At 43.0% G+C, this 16,965-nt stretch overlaps 1 protein-coding gene across 1 annotated transcript in view; it reads left to right on the forward strand.

The window, feature by feature from the left end:
• Window positions 1-16,965, forward strand: part of dst (dystonin) — a 69,328-nt gene that overhangs the window by 39,979 nt on the left and 12,384 nt on the right. Inside the window, exons 54-78 of the mRNA XM_079169060.1 lie at window positions 4,604-4,765; window positions 4,972-5,142; window positions 5,403-5,569; window positions 6,315-6,474; window positions 6,707-7,033; window positions 7,191-7,275; window positions 7,563-7,804; window positions 7,922-8,128; window positions 8,265-8,384; window positions 8,519-8,626; window positions 8,710-8,928; window positions 9,010-9,213; window positions 9,780-10,011; window positions 10,473-10,699; window positions 10,791-10,913; window positions 11,020-11,121; window positions 11,780-11,881; window positions 12,208-12,381; window positions 12,581-12,736; window positions 12,933-13,130; window positions 13,763-13,891; window positions 14,387-14,557; window positions 15,700-15,855; window positions 16,235-16,441; window positions 16,668-16,787. Coding sequence (XP_079025186.1) covers window positions 4,604-4,765; window positions 4,972-5,142; window positions 5,403-5,569; window positions 6,315-6,474; window positions 6,707-7,033; window positions 7,191-7,275; window positions 7,563-7,804; window positions 7,922-8,128; window positions 8,265-8,384; window positions 8,519-8,626; window positions 8,710-8,928; window positions 9,010-9,213; window positions 9,780-10,011; window positions 10,473-10,699; window positions 10,791-10,913; window positions 11,020-11,121; window positions 11,780-11,881; window positions 12,208-12,381; window positions 12,581-12,736; window positions 12,933-13,130; window positions 13,763-13,891; window positions 14,387-14,557; window positions 15,700-15,855; window positions 16,235-16,441; window positions 16,668-16,787 — 4,269 coding nt within the window. The remainder of the gene's footprint in view (window positions 1-4,603; window positions 4,766-4,971; window positions 5,143-5,402; window positions 5,570-6,314; window positions 6,475-6,706; window positions 7,034-7,190; window positions 7,276-7,562; window positions 7,805-7,921; window positions 8,129-8,264; window positions 8,385-8,518; window positions 8,627-8,709; window positions 8,929-9,009; window positions 9,214-9,779; window positions 10,012-10,472; window positions 10,700-10,790; window positions 10,914-11,019; window positions 11,122-11,779; window positions 11,882-12,207; window positions 12,382-12,580; window positions 12,737-12,932; window positions 13,131-13,762; window positions 13,892-14,386; window positions 14,558-15,699; window positions 15,856-16,234; window positions 16,442-16,667; window positions 16,788-16,965) is intronic.

Consider the following 16,965-nt stretch of genomic DNA (forward strand, 5'->3'; position numbering starts at 1 on the left):
TTTTGGCAGCTGTTGAGAGAAAGAAATAAACAGAGAAAGACAGCGCTTGGATTTGCTTCTTTCATGTGCTGTTACCATTTTAGGTCAAGTTTTGAAAGAGACATGCCTGACTTCATGTGTTTACTCTTGTTTTTCACATGAGATGTGCATGAGTTCAGCTGAGGGATTCCTGGTGTATGTATATCTTTATGTGTACATTCAAGGGCAGCTCTAGTGACTCAACATCACTGGGGGTTGGTGTGGGTGTCTTTTTCCCCCTGTTCAGACATTACATCAGTGTCTCTTACAAATTTGGGATGGAGTTTCGACCATCTGAATCATACTGTAGCTAACCCGCTTCATTGAAGTTAAAGCGTCATTGTGAGCACGTAATGTCGCTGACTCACTGCCAGAGCAATGATGAACTCCTCTTAAAAGTGAAACATGAAACTTCTGTGGGACAGTTGCTCTACAGGTAGAGTACATATTGTTCCGCTGTAAGGCGATTATGTTGAGTTTTCTATTCATCTAAGGTTTCTTTGTTTCCAATGCAGACCTTCATCTTAAGTGTTAACACAGTCCTAAACCGAACCTAAAGGCCAGGAGACGAGTTTGAAGACAATTCTCCCACAACACATTTGTGACAATGACATGCAAACCCATTAATTAGCATATTGTTTCAGATCTTTGCTTCCGTAGTTGATAAGTTGACTTTTCCTCTTTTACAGTAAATGCAATAGAGTCAACCTGCTGGATAACAGCTGAATTATCTTAACTCGTGTTATCCAGTTGATTGTCAGAAAATACATCTATGATCATTTATTAATCAAAATATTTTTAAAGCAAATATTCACAGCAACAAGTTGTGTCAACTTGACAGTCTTCACTATTTTCTGTCACTTTTTGGATTGAACAATTAACTGATTGCTAAAATAATCGCCCAATTTAATCAATTATGAACATCATTGTATTTAAACATTCATGCAAACAAGTCAGTTGATAATCCAGGAAGCTCTCCTCCAAGTTGTATTTCATTTGATTACAGCTAAATACAAATAAAAAACAGCACAGTATCTTCCACATGTCTAACTAAAGTTTAGCTGTTGTGCTGTTGTGTGCAGTGCTTGAATGAAATGCAGTATTCTATACTTTCTCTAAAAAAGATATATGGGACAGTGGGGATAAAGGGACCTGCAGCAGCCAGGAAAATGATTTGTAAATGTGTTATTTGTATTGAAACATACAAAAGCCTTAATATTTTCAAAAGTATGCAGGTTTCAGTGGCTGAACATCCTTTTTAAAAAATCCCAGTAGATCTTAACTGCTTTTTTATCTCTGCCAGCATCCTCTTTCCGTCTCCTCCCATGCGTGCAGATCTGGACAAAGAAGTTGGGATTGTTCAGCTGCTGACCGAGCTACTGTGGCGTAGACCATCCAGGAAACAAAAATAAATTCCCTTCATTATCTCCCCTATTCTATGCTTTCTTCTCCTACCCTGGTCACGAAACATAAAAAGCGCCTTCATGCACTTGGCAGACCCGTCGGTGTTAAATTACCTGGGACCTGTGCCTCCCTCAGCATTCCACAGTAATTAAGAATATCTGCAGGGTCCACAGCAACCATCCACAAGAAGAAAACAGAGGGCAAAGAGGGAGAAAAAAAGGAAAAATGTGTATCTATTTCAGCATAGTGTGATGTCATCAGAGTGGGAGCTGCTGCTGCCTGCTGGTCTAGGGTTTTTTTTTTTGTGTGAAGTTGAAAAGCTCGTGCGTATCGCTTCCCCTCCCCATTCCCTCAGTCACTGAATGAAAAAAAAAGAAAAGTGAGTGATTGTGTCAGGATGCAGAAGATGGCTTAGAAGTGAAGTCATATGGGCCATGCTGACATAAGGGGGAATTAGAAAGGGGGGGGGGGGGGGGGGGGGAAGGGTCATGTGTCCACCAATCAACATGTGCCGGAGCGGCTCTCTGCACAAATGGAGTTGTGGCAGATGTTGTCTGAATAATGAGCGGGGGCGGGGCATGAAACGCTCTGCCAGGAGGGTGTCTGTCATTGCGAGGGAGCGATGAGAGAGAAAGGGCAGGCTTTTTTGTTTATCCAGGAGTACCAGCTCTCCTCAGAACTGCCAACAGTTTTGGGTAGAGCCTTGCCTGTGGATATTTTCACTTTGCACTGAAGAATTTCCTTAAGCTCGCATGGATGCTGCAAGGATATCAGGGGAAAAGAAGCACTTTGGACCAGAGGAATAGTGATTAAGTTTTGTCAATGCCGGGAGAAGAGCCTAGTGGAATATTCCTTGGATAGGTGACTGTATTGAAAGACTGGATTTTCATTCCTAACACGGATTATGACGCTGCTATACAGTCCGAGCATTTGTTTAGGATTTAGGATTTTATATTGTTTGACATTTTTGTATTTCTAAAGCCTTTTATTTTTTAAAGACCTAGATCAACATAATTGTGTTCATCATTTTTAAAAGAAAATCTCCATGAGCAATTGTATATTTTATTTTTAAAAACAAGTGGAAACATTTAGTATTTATTTCATAACTTCTCATTTTATAAAGGAGAAAAAATGATTTTGCACACAGTTGTTCCTCGTGTAAATTGGTCACATTGTGCTTCTTTTTTAAATGACTCCTTGTGCACTAAAGCAACATATACCTCAAAGGATTTCACTACATCCTTAATCTTTTCCTTGTAGTGAGTCGTGACAATTGTTTTAGCATGGGCAAACCGCTGAGCAGACCAGATTGCCTCAGACAAAACCCTTCCTGTGTGGGGAAGGGGGAGGAGGAGGACCTGAACATTGATGACTGCTATGTGCCCCAGAGGTCCATTTATGACACTGTCCGGCTCAACGAGCAGATAGACTCGGGCTCTAAAGGCAGCCTTTCTTCCCGGCACTTCACAAGCACCCTACCTTACACTCACCGCACGTTAGACCTCAGCAACCTGTGTGGAAATGGAGCTCTCTCTGCTTCCAGTTCATTTGAGCTCCGAACCCGCAAACCTGCCATGCTGGACGAACGTGTTGTCTTTGATGGACTTAGGCTCAATGGGCACATAAGCAGGGCGACTGACACAGTGCTGCCTAAGTCGCGTCTTCAAGGAGGAGAGAAGAAGGATCATCCACATCATCGACGTTCATGGCGCACTTTTGCCCCAACTAATTTGGGCGAGTATGCGAGCCGCAGTGGGACCTTGTGCTCCGGGAGTGTTGAGAGGCCGGGGTTGGTCAATGGCAAGAGAGGGCAGAGTATGACCAGCTCATTGACATCTGAAGAGGACTCGGGTCTGTACAGCCCTACTGTGGAGAGGGAGCGGCATGCACATAGATCCCACAAAAGAGGAGGCCCCGGTACAAGGAGCCTCTCGTCTTCAGAGGCCATGCATATGTCCGGGGACCTGAGAACTGGGCGGTCGCTCAGCTCAGGGCAGGAGGAGTTCCCTTTCTCACCTGCGAGGGACAATCGGTCTCTTTACCACAGCAGCAGCATGGTCCAGGGTCTGCGACAAACAGAATCTGGTGTGGTGGATCCACATGAAAAGGATACCCTCAGCAATGGGGAATACAAATACTCCACAGGGAGGTCATCCTCAGGGTCAGCCTCCAGGGCTCTAAACGACAGCTCTGGATGGCGTTCCAGGACGTTGACAGACTATGATGAGCTGTCCACCGCTGAGCTGTTGGAGGATGTGTCATCTCAGGACGACTGTGAATTGGTCAGCGTGGTGGTGACGCAGCCTGAGACATACGGGAACTCTGTAACTCTACCCATAGAGAGCCGGCAGCAAACAGAACCATGTACTGTGCAACAAGGAGCGTCCAAGTACAGCATGGAGGAGCTGGAGGAGTTTCTGCAATCAGTGGAGGCCTGTCTGCCTAAAAGTTTACAGACGTTCCAGCACGCAGGAGAGCAGGAGATAGAGGCCTTACTGAATGCCATCGCTGCATGTCCTGAAATGAACCCTATGGGTTATTACTCCCCACAGGTGCCAATATAAACCCCCCTCTTTCTTCACTTGCTGGTTTTGTTCATTAGCTGGTCCAGCACATGTTTCACTACATCATCCGCCTCTCTAGATGAGTTTTTTCTTATGTCTGATAAGTAGGTTTTGCTCACTAGCTCAGCCTTCAAGTCTGTCTATGTGATTGTGCACAGCTGTGATTTAATTGTTAACTCTGCTTTTCTAGAAGCTGTTCACTGGTTAGGGAGTTGTTTATACCAGCTCGATTTTTAACACCAGACCAGAGGTGATGTCTTTGCAATCATGTCTCAGGATTTGGGATAACTTCCTGGCATTCTAAATCAAACTATTTAATTAGTTTTTGCTGTCACGGGTTTGTATAAAGCTCAGCAACACAAAGGGATTTTTAGAGGACTGTCGCAATAGAGAGCAATTATTGCAACTGAATTCAATGTTAAATGGGGATTGTTCAGAAATAATAAAATACACTATGAGTTCTGAAAAATTATATGAAACTAATACGTCATGAATTCTCTGGTCTTCACACTGGAACAGTAATCCAGCCGGTTTCATGATCCTCCAAAAAAGACTGATGACATTGTAATTTCAGCGTTTTAAAAATATTTATTCTGATTTGCTCCATTTGTCTTTAGGCTTTTCAGAAAGAGGACATTGATCCTTTGCAGACGCGGCTTCAAGACATCAGCTCCCTCGGCCAGAGCCTGATCCAAAACGCTGCCAAAGGCACCAGCACCAAGAAGCTTGAGGATGACCTGGAGGAAGTCAACACAAAGTGGAATACCCTCAATAAGAAGGTTGTTTGTTTTATACTACCGGTCTAACTGGTGGATCTTTGCTTTTGAATAGTGGCCATTATAATTGAAATGACAAAGAGACATTGACAGTGTAATGAGTCATTTGGTCATACTATTTGTTATTGCTTTATCCTTTCGATGAGTTATGAGCGCAGTTTAACGTTGGCTATAAAAGGTGACATCTATATTTACCATGTGGTCTGCAGATTGCTGAGCGTTCAGCCCAGCTGCACGAAGCCCTGTTGCATTGTGGGAGGTTCCAGGATGCTCTGGAGTCGCTGCTCAGCTGGTTGACGGACACAGAGGAGCTTGTGGCCAATCAAAAACCTCCATCTGCAGAATTCAAAGTTGTCAAGGCACAGATACAAGAGCAGAAAGTAAGTCGGTGTCAAACACCTAAACACACACTAACAGGTCTATTTCAATCTTTCCACCTAAACACTAGAAATCCACACATCATGACTTTGTGCTTCGTCTTATTTAACTGACATTCATTGTTAAACTCAAGTGTGGCACACAAAGCTTTTTGCTTAATGGACACTTAATTTGTGCCATTAGATTTACTGTTTTTCACCATCAAGCAAAGCTCACGGTCAGAGGTGCACAATAACTCTCCTGCTTTGTTTGCCTTTGACAGCTCTTACAGAGACTGCTGGATGATAGAAAGCCAACAGTGGAGCTGATAAAAAAGGAGGGAGAGAGAGTGGCAGAACTAGCAGAGTCTGTGGATAAAGAGAAGGTTGCAAAAGAGATCGAATGCCTGGGGCAGAGGTGGGACACTCTGCTCAAGAAAGCTGAAAACAGGTCTGTATAAAACACCTGTAATATGAAACGTCCTTCTAAATGCAATGCCTTTGTGTGATTCAGGATCAAATGTTGCTAATAAAAAACCTCTTAAGATTTAAAGTGTATTTACCCGGAATTGGATCTGGGAATATTCAAAACTTGTAAAATATGTCAAACTCCTAAATTCACCTCTGCTTTCCTCCTACTGGAGCTGAAAGGAATCGTTACACATTTTAGGAAATGCACTTACTTATTCACTTTCTTGCCAAGAATTAGATGAGACAATATCGCTCTAATGTTTGTACTGTAAATATGAAGCTAGCCAGCAGCCGGTTAGCCTAGCTTAGCACAAAGCCTGGAAACGTGGGGGGAAACAGCTAGCCTGGCACGTTGTTACCTTTGGACAGAGCCAGGCTAGCTGTTCCTCTCGGTTTCCTGTCTTTGTGCTAAGCTAAGCTAACCGGCTCTGTGTACCGTACAGATGTAAAAGTAATATTGTCTTTTCTTAACAAGAAAGCAAATAAACTATCAAACTGTTCTTTAAGTGTTGGTAGTGAAAAGTTAGCAAATTAGGTAATTGTGTTCAGTCAGGGAATATTTAAAACTTGTCACTTACACTTTAGTCCAACTGAAGATGAATTCATATCGAGATGGTATATTCAACATTTCCCAATAATACAAGTCAACTTGAAATGAACTGGCCTGTCACTCTGTCCATTACTGTGTTTTGCTCCTAATCCACTGCTGTTACTATCTGCATCAGGCACAAGCAACTGGAGATCATCTTAGTGGTCACTCAGCAGTTCCACGAGACGCTAGAGCCCCTGAGCGAGTGGCTCGCCGCTACAGAGAAACACCTAGCCAACTCCGAACCCATCGGCACTGAGACGTCTAAGCTGGAAGATCAGATTTCTCAGCATAAGGTAATATCCATCTTTTTACATCATTACCATATGTTTTGGATGTTTTCATGACCCGATCAGTTTTGTCCAGCTGAATTCAGTTTCATTCATTTTGCTCGTCACTATAAGTTTGTGCTTTTCATTATTTCCCATTCCGTTTTTCATTCAATTTCAGTTTCATATTTTTGTTTTCTGTGTGTGTTTTCTGTTTGTGTCACATTTCCTTGGTTTGTTTCCCATCCCCTGTGGTCAGGCGTTAGAGGAGGAGATTATGAATCACAGTAAAGACCTGTTACAGGCCGTCAGTCTGGGTCAGATGCTCAAGACTGTGAGCTCAGTGGACGAAAAGGAGTCTGTTCAGTCCAAACTGGACTCCATCCAGGCAAGTTACATAGAGCTCCAGGAGCGATGCAGGAGGAGAGCAGAGATGCTGCAGCAGGCTCTCGCAAACGCCCAGGTGTTTGGGGAGGACGAAGTGGCCCTCATGAACTGGCTCAACGAGGTGCACTCGAGGCTGAGCCAAGTGTCCGTGGAGGACTACAAAATAGATGTTCTTGAAAAGCAGCTGGCAGAACAATGGGTATACACTCCTCCTCAGGCCATGATGTTGTCCTTTCATTTAAGTTGCATCAATCATGTTCCACTTGACTTGACTGATTTGTCATGCGTCATGCCTTGTTTACTGTGAAAAGTTGCTTTTCACTCTCAGGGACTTAAAGGTTGTGTTTTCCTTTTAGGCACTACAAAGTGATATTGTGTTGAGGAAGAAGAATGTGGATCAAGCCATATCTAATGGGATGGAGCTTCTGAAGCAAACAACAGGCATGTTAGACTTTATGACTTTCCTGTCACAGTTGATAATGTTGAATGTCAGCAAACAGTTCCGTCTCTGTAATACACATCATAAGGCCTCTCGCCATATTTAGGGAGCAGTTAAACAGTTGACAAAGTCTTTTTCTAAAAAAAAAAATCTCACATCAGAGACAGAATTTGTGCAGGATGCAGCTTACATTACTGTGTAAGTTAGCAGCATAATGTACCTCCCTATACTAAAGCAGAAGTACAAAACTCCTGGAATGAATAAATAATGATTGAATCTTTGTTTATAGGTGATGAGGTGGTTGTTATCCAAGGCAAACTGGACGGAATTAAAACAAAGTACGCTGAGATCAACTCTACGAGTGACAGCGTTTTGAAGACATTGGAGCGGGTTTCGGGTCTCTCCACTAAGCTGCAGCATACCCATGAGGACCTGAGCTCCTGGCTCGAAAAGGTAGAGGCTGAGGTCAGCGCTTTTGCTGATCAGGAGCCAGCAGGCGAGCAGCTCATTCATGCACAAAGCAGGCAGAAGGTAAGAGTTTCAGGTTCGAGAAATAAATAAATACCAAATGTAACCTTTAGCAGGAAAAAACATCTCAATAATTATGCTAACGTTGCTGTTTTATGTGTTTCATGTATTCTTGTCCAGGCCTTGTTGAAGGACAGCAAAGACCAAAAACCTGTGATGGACAAGCTGAATGAGTTGAGCAGCTCTCTCCTGGATCTGATTCCCTGGCACACTCGTGAGAGCCTGGACAAGCTAGTGACTGAGGATAATGAGCGATACAGAGCCGTGTGCGACACCGTCACCCAGCAGGTCGAACAGATCAACGCTGACATACTCAAGTCACAGCAGGTAATCCAGAGACACCGATGAACAGCTTTTTGTTCTTTATTCTTCCTTCAATTGTTCCTCTTTTACTATAATATCCATTTTTAATTAAGAGTTGAAACGTTTTCCTCAAATGAAAATGCTCTGTGTCTGTTTCCAGTTTGAGCAGGCTGCAGACACTGAACTCTCCTGGCTGACTGAAGCTGAGAGGAAGTTGCTGTCGATGGGCGAGATCAGGCTGGAGCAGGACCAAACCGCAGCCCAGCTCCAAGCACAGAAGGTTAGCCTATCATGCTGTGTGTTTCTGTGTGTGTGTGTGTGCAGATAGACACAGGCCTCTATTTAAACTAAGTACAGTAAACAGAGCTTTTTGTTTCGTAACATCCAGTCAAACTCACTCTACCGGTTTTCTAGATCTTCTCCATGGACATCATGAGGCACAAAGATGCTGTGGATGATATTGTGAAAACAGGAAAGGCCATCATGAACAGCAAAAACCCAGACGAGAAAGAAATCTTGAAGGTAAAAACAATTTATTTCCAATTTTGAAATGATTCATTAAGAATGTGCACAGACATTAAAGGGTTTTGTTGGTTGTCAATCAGGCCAGGACCCAGACTCTCTTGGAGAAGTACGGCATGGTCAGTCAGCTGAACTCGGAGCGCTGTCTGCAGCTGGAGCGAGCCCAGTCTATGGCCAGTCAGTTCTGGGAGACCTATGAGGAGATGTGGCCGTGGCTTCAGGAAACCTTGAGCGCCTTCAGCCGGCTGCCGCCACCCTCCATCGAGTACGAAACGCTCAGGCAGCAGCAAGAGGAACTCAGGGTAAGAAGCCGACAGAAGATGTTCAGCACAACACTTTTATTTAAGCAGTGGCAAGGTTAATAAAAGTGATATCCTCTCCAGCAAATGCGAGAGCTGATTGCAGAGCACAAGCCTCACATCGACAAAATGAATAAGACGGGGCCTCAGCTACTTGAACTGAGCCCGGTGGAGGGAGTGCCCATCAGAGAGAAGTACACAGCTACGGACCAACTTTACACCAAACTCAAGGCTGACGTCAAGCAGAGAGCTGCTACTCTGGATGATTCCATCTCCAAATCCACCCAGGTGAGGAGCAGTTTCTATGTGTATGTTTGTGTATATATTTATATATATGAATGAATAGGTTTTCAGCTGTTGTTTCAAAATGTTCACCGAGCCTGCATCTCTTATAGCTCTTCTATATTTTTGGAGCATAGTGTTTTGTGCGTATAATTGTTTGTATTTAAAGACGATGATGATAAAAATGATGACCATGTTTTACCCTCTAACAATGTGTGATTCATGATCATTTAGTAAAGTAAAAGGGCTACAACAAGTTATAATTTTTTTGTTTTTGATTTATCTCATTCATTCATTACTAATTGTTTATTCTATGAAATGTCAGAAAACAGTGGAACACATTTCTAGAACCAAAGTTGAAGTCTTCAAATGTTGTTTGTTTGTTTTGTCAATCCAACACTCCACACGTCACACATTTCAGAAGTTTCCCTGATACGTTTTACAGGATTGTTTCATGTTATGAATACAGTGTATTTCTGTAACAGGAGAGCCAAACATTTTTCCAGCTGTCCATATTACATGATGAAGTATATTTATAAACTGAGGTGTTTCCTCTCTTCATTCTCCACCAGTTCCACGATAAAATTGACCCGATGCTGGAATCCCTGGAACGGATCGCTGAACGCCTGCGGCAGCCTCCGTCCATCTCCGTGGAGGTGGATAAGATCAGGGAGCAGATTACTGAAAATAAAGCCGTCTCTGTGGATTTGGAGAAGCTGCAGCCCACCTATGAGACACTGAGGCAGCGAGGCGAGGAGATGATCGCACGATCTGAAGGAGCAGACAAGGACATATCTGCCAAAGGTATATCATATCATCTTAGTTGTTTCATTCCCTTCATTTTGTTATTTAATTAAATCCAGTCAGAAGGGTTATACCTTAAAAGGGCTTTGGGATGGTTAATAAGAACCAATAAGACATAATAGCATATTAAAAGGTCTAAAAGTCATACTGAAACAATCACTGTCCAAACCTTTAATTCTCCCCCTATCACAACATTAAAATCCTTGGCTTTAGATCTTTATTTGAGTTTTGGATCAGACAATTTGGTTTGCGAAAGCTCTCCTCCAGGTGTGGCTTTAATAGGATGCCATTCTTTTTTTTAGGTACAAGTGAAAATCAAAGCAAGAGACAGAAACAAAACAGTTTCTCATTAAACCTGTAAATGTGTGAGGAATACATGCTGATATTTGTGGTCTTCTCTTTGTATTCCACATTTAGGTTTTTAATTGATTCATTGTGTATTCTTTTCTTTCTCCCACAAGTTGTACAAGACAAACTGGACCAGATGGTGTTCCTCTGGAGCGACATCCAGGCCTTAATGGAGGAGCGGGAGGCGAAGCTGCTGGATGTGATGGACATGGCAGACAAGTACTGGTGCGACCACTGCGCTCTCATCGTCACCATCAAAGACAGCCAGGACCTGCTGAGAGAGCTGGAGGAGCCGGGAGTCGATCCGTCAGTCGTCAAACAGCAGCAGGAGTTTGTCGAGGTAGGTCAAGGAAATTACTGAATCAACCAACAGGTAATTAATAGTGTTGGAGCGCTTCTTTGTTTTAACTACTGCTTTTTTGTTTCCACAGGGATTTAAGGAGGAGATTGATGGGCTGCAGGAAGAGCTTGATGTGGTCCAAAACCAGGGTGCAGAGCTTATGACGGCCTGCGGGGAACCTGATAAACCCGTCATAAGGAAAAGTCTTGACGAGGTAACAGAAAACACTCAAATACTTTTTTCGTCTTCACTTGCTGTGTCCGTGCTGTTTTCTTTGCCTGCATATGGCTTGTGGTGACTTACTTGTGTAATTTTTCCAGGTGAACTCAGCGTGGGAAAGTCTCAATAAGGCTTGGAAGGAAAGAGTAGAGAGGCTGGAAGAAGCCATGCAGGCTGCTGTCAAGTTTCAGGATGGCCTGCAGGTACTTTGAAGAGAATAATCTAAAATAATCCTCTGAATGAATGAAGTGTGACACCGTAAGACTTTCAGGCATCCCAAATTTACTCTAAATCCTGATTTTACTCATACAGACCTTTTCATTACTGTTATTTGTCTTTATTATATGACTAATTATAGAATATAATTGTCCATGGAGACATATACATACATGCATTTGAAAGTTAAACTCACACAGGGAGCCAGCTAGTTTTTAGTGAAACCACAGATTGCTGTGCTTTTTTATTGCACTGGATTTAAGTGATACAACATTTTATGAGAGACCTATTCATTTTGAAACGATAAACACCAACCCCAGTGCTTTACTATATTTGGCTCAAAGTTTGACTTGTGTGAATAAAGTTCTTCTAAGATCTTTTCATGGTGGGAAAGGACGAGTCCTCTTCATGGCTGCTTTAATGTGGACATACTTAAAAGAATGATACTCCTTTTAACATGATAGTATTTAGGTTCAGGGCTTGTTTTTCAATTTGAATGTGTTACTTTACCTAATTTGTCAACCATATAGATTGACTACAGACCGACTGTAAGATTTCGTGCATAACATGACACTAGAAACTTGACTCCCTGTGCTCTAAGCTTTGCTTTCTCCCAGTAACAATGGTTTCCTACCTTGTACGCAGGGTATGTTTGACTGGGTGGATATTCTTGAGAGCAAACTGGATTCAATGTCACCCGTAGGCACAGACCTGGAAACTGTCAAGCAGCAGATCTTAGAACTCAAGGTACAGTCTTGTATTTGTGTTTTAATATGTAACAGCAGGATATTCTTATACTTCACTGTGTCTTATCAATGTCCTTGTTCTTTACTGCAGTATTCACTGTTACAGAGGCTCTGTCATACAACAGCTGTGTTTATGTTCAGTGCCTCAGTTGGTACAAAAGCTCTGGAAAAAATAGCTTCATAAAGTGGTCAGACTGTCTTTGATGTACAATAAGACACATCTTGTCCTGAAAAGACACAGCCAGTAGGGTCAAGTGTATTGTCCTCAAAGCTTTGTACTTCTGTTGACTGTATGGGTTGTACCACTTTATGTGCCGTGTGTTTCAGGAGTTCAAAGGAGAGGCGTACCAGCTGCAGATCGAGATGGAGCGGCTGAACCACCAGGCCGGCCTCCTGCTGAAGAAGGTGACGGACGAGGCCGATCGCTGCGCCATCCAGGAGCCAATGTCTGAGCTCAAGATGCTCTGGGAGAACCTGGATGAGAAGATCATCAGCCGACAGGTCAGAGAGGGAAAACAGCGTCATTTACACTGTTCAATGTGGCAATATGCAGTTTAGATACACAGTGTGTGATAACTCTCGATGGACAATAAAACAGACTCACCAATGGATCAAAGGCTGTGGAATATGTTTTATTGTATGCATGTCACGTGCTTTCACGCGCTGCAATATCTAATGGTTTAATCTGTCATTAATCCAGCACAAACTGGAGGGAGGCCTTCTGGCACTGGGCCAGTTCCAGCACGCACTGGACGAGGTGCTGGCCTGGATGAGCCACACAGAGGAGCTGCTCAATGACCAGAGGAAGGCGGGAGGAGACCCCAAAGCTGTCGAGATAGAGCTCGCCAAGCATCATGTACGACAACAAGTTATTTTTGGTTTTTCTCCATGCACACGTTTCAGAAGTCAAAGGTGCCTTTGTATGACCGTGGGATTGGCTTTAGAAAAGAAAGGAAGCAGTAGATCTATCACGCTGCCCCCAAAATTAACTTTCACCCCTTCAAATCCATCCACCCAACGTCTCGCTATTCATGGCTGCTTTATCTCTACAGGTTCTCCAGAATGATGTGTTGGCTCACAAGGCGACAGTCGAGACCGTCAATAAGGCCGGTAATGATCTGGTGGAGTCCAGCGCTGGAGAGGAAGCTTCTGGTCTGCAGATCAAACTGGAGAACCTGAACCATCGGTGGAAAGCCATCCTGGAGAAGTCGGGACAGAGGAAGCAACAACTACAGAGCGCTCTGCTTCAGGTATGAAAATGATTTTCACCACGACTTAGTAGTCCTTATTCATCATTATTTGTGTTTATTCATTTGTGATTGATTGTTGATGAAGTAAGTTACATCAGTCATAATTCCTTTTTGGAGGAGGGATTCTTTTTTCGGCCTCCCTCTCCTCTCCTCTTTTCCTTTCTATTTATAACTTTGACCTTTAGCGGGGTGCTTTGATAAGAGGGGGGGGATATTAGAAACAGAAATATGTCCTGGATTTAGACTTTTGTGCAAGAAATGTTTAAAAAGAATCGTCAAGAACACACAATCTGTCCCAGGTTGAGAGGGTTTTGGTAGACAGGAGTATTTATCAGAAAAAAGTGCCAAAAACAATCCAATCAAAGAAGTTTTCTTTTGCTAACTTACAACAGTTAACTTAACAGTTGATTTTAAATAAAAGCAACACTTTCTAATTTTTTAAATTTTTGATTAAAGGCTTCATTTCATTACATTCCAGGCTTATTAATTTATACTGCTGAATAGCCACTTTTTGGTAGCCGAATGAATCCAAGGAATTAATAACTCAGACATCCTCCTCTCTGAGCCATGGGCTGCTAACAATGAGTGTGTGTGACACCTTTTGTCCTGACTCAGGTTGTATTGTGTTGTAGGCCCAAGGTTTCCATGGTGAGATAGAAGATATGCAGCAATGGCTGAAAGACACAGAACGTCAGCTGTTGGCATCAAAGGCTGTGGGAGGCTTACCAGACACGGCCCGGGAGCAGCTTAACGCCCATCTGGTATGTGTTTAACAATATGAAAGGCCGCATACAGATGGCAGGCTTGTAAATGAGACGACGATGTCTTTTCTGTGTTTTATCTGAAGTGTGAAAATTAAATGACATTGCAAAATACACTACTTGCATCTCCCATACAGAAGATCACAAAAAAGTGTGTCAAATTGATTCAGCCATGTCTGACTATAATGAATTTAGGAATGAGTCCCCTTCTTTGTTTTCCTTTTCTTTAACGGAGGATCACTTTCACAACAATCTCTCCCTGATGAAGCATCAGTAGGGACATTTTATGGAGCCAAAAACAAAGGGTTTTGCTGGTGGGAACAAGCCTCTGAGAGTCTTGTTCTTTCACCATTTTTGGACTGGATTTGGACTTGCACTGACAGATTCATCACATACACTTCAGACACTGCAGACGTTCACATTGCTTTCCAAAACAAATGCAGAGCGGTACTTCAGTGTGTTTGACGAAAGCATGCCCGCATCGTTTTCTTGCAGGAATTGTGTTCTGCCTTCGAGGTGAAGGAGGAACTGTATGAGGAGCTGATGAACAAGGGTCAACAGCTGCTCGCCATAACACCCGAGGGTCCAGATAGCAACACGGAGCAGGACCTCGCCAACCTGAAGGACAAGTGGGAAGCGGTGCAGGGCAAGTCCGCTGAGAGAAAGGTATGGAGTATAAAGCGTTGTGGTTGGGACGGTTGGGCTACGCTGCTTTGAGCTCAATGACTCACAACCTCAGCTTTAGGTGCCAAGTAGCGATCGCTGACATACACTTGAGCCATGACTCTGTATTTCTAAGCCTCTAATCCCGGTGCCGGTAATGAATGGTGTAAAGTCCGGCATGTTGGCAGGGACACACAGGATGTAGTTACACTGTAGATCACAGCAGGCGACTCACTGGAGAACAACTGTGGTCTTGTCTCATATGTTGCCACAGTCAACAGAGTGCATAAGATAAATAATATATCTAAGCTAACATTTCAGCCAAGATAAAGACTCATCAGTCACTATGTTGCTCTTTTTGACAGCTTATTTATGTGTTATTCCTTTGCGACAGCATTTTCTCACTTTTGTTGCTACAATAAATGAACGTTATTTAAGATGACAGAAAAAGATAAATATCCTCTCCCATTACCAGTCTCACTCCAGATATGGAGCTCCTCACTGTGCCTGCTTGAGAGTTTGCTGAAACATTTAGCTTTTGTTTCCTATTTACATTGGTCCCGTTCCCAGGAATCCAAAGTCGGGTAAATCTTGCAGCTGCTGGCCAAACTCTCTTCAGCAAATGTGACACGTCTCTTGTCTCGTGGGCCAAACACATTTTTCAAGCAGAGTAGAGCTTAATCAAATAATAGAATAAGTACTGTCTATTGAATTTGAATTCCATATTTAGCAAGACTCAACATGACCCACAGTATGAGAGAGACACATTATTACCCATGACTCTCATCAGCTTTGTTAACATCATTAACGCAGCATTTACAGCCATGTGATGAGCCTGTGCCAGTGGATGTTTTCCAGCAATGTGGATGTTTGTCTCATTCAATTAAAAGCTCATCATTCCCTTTCTGCTCCACCATCAGTCTCTCCAGAGATGTTAACTTCCTCTCTTTAAATAGAGGTCATGTTCGGCATTAAATATGAAATGTGATTGTTTTCCCCCTCCTCTTCATCTAGTGTTGTGGCAACCGAACCGTTTGTTTGCGGCAGGAGGATACAGGTTATAACGGAGCTCTGTTTAGACACCAAAGACCACAGGATTGTTTCCATCTCTATGCGTGGAGCCTGATGATGTGTTGTGTCTGCAGGTGAAACTGGAAGAAGCGTTGACGCTGGCCACGGATTTCCACAACTCTCTTCAGGACTTCATCAACTGGCTGACCCAAGCGGAGCAGACGCTGAACATGGTTTCCCCGGCCTCCCTCATACTGGACACCATCATGTTTCAGATAGATGAGCATAAGGTAATGTTTGTATGGAGAGGAGGGTCAATGATGACCTAAAGCTTTTTTGTTTGTTTGTGGGTTATTGCTGTTACTGTTGTTGCTAAGTAGAAGCGTGTTGGTGCAGCTACATGCTTTAATCCATCTGCTGTGAAAGAATATAAATGATGCCAGTGTCACACACAAAGTAGCAGTTTATGTTTACTAATTCACCATTCGGCTTTGCAATCCAGCCAACATTGACTTAATGACTCCATCTGTTTGGTCATTCAGAACGAAGCTCATCAAGCACATCAGTCACATGAATTGCATTACCTCTGCTGTCAATTAAAAAGCCTGTACCTCCCTTTTGATGTTATCACACCTGACCCAAAACGTCTCTCCTCTCTGCACTGTGCAGATGTTTGTGACAGAGGTCAACTCCCATAGGGAACACATCATTGAACTGGATAAGACAGGAACACATTTGAAGTACTTCAGCCAGAAACAGGATGTGGTCCTGATCAAGAACCTGCTGTTCAGCGTGCAAGGCCGCTGGGAGAAGCTGGTGCAGCGGTCTGTTGAGCGAGGTCGTCTGCTGGATGACGCCAGGAAGAGGGCCAAACAGGTTTGAAGGCTTTGTTTCACTGCTGTGAGGACATTTTGTTATCATTGGAAAGCTCTGGAAGTAGTATATTAAGACTGTTTCGTGTTCTGTCTGTAATTTATTATAGCGATTTCATTACTATGGGCCCTATTCTGTTCCTTGGGCCTGACAAACAAATCATCTGAACATTTAACAGGACTCCGCCATAAATATTTTTAAAAAATGCTTTTTCTTTATCCTTCATTAGTTCCATGAAACTTGGAATAAACTGATGGAGTGGTTGGACGAGTCTGAGAAGACTCTGGACTCAGAAGTGGAAATTGCCAACGATCCAGACAAAATCAAGACCCAGCTGGTGCAGCACAAGGTGACTGAGCATCGTCTTATCGCATTTCACTGCAGAAAGAATATTGTTAAAATAACCAGGGACCTTTGAGAGCAGTGTTTAATTCATTTAACAGAAACAACATCTGCAATTAAATCCTTTTTAATTTTACATTTTTTTTACAAGTCAGAATATTGAGAGAGCTGTTTAATTGCCTTGT

This window comes from Pholis gunnellus (genome assembly GCF_910591455.1).
Source record: "Pholis gunnellus genome assembly, chromosome: 11".
NCBI classification, from domain to species: Eukaryota; Metazoa; Chordata; class Actinopteri; order Perciformes; family Pholidae; genus Pholis; species Pholis gunnellus.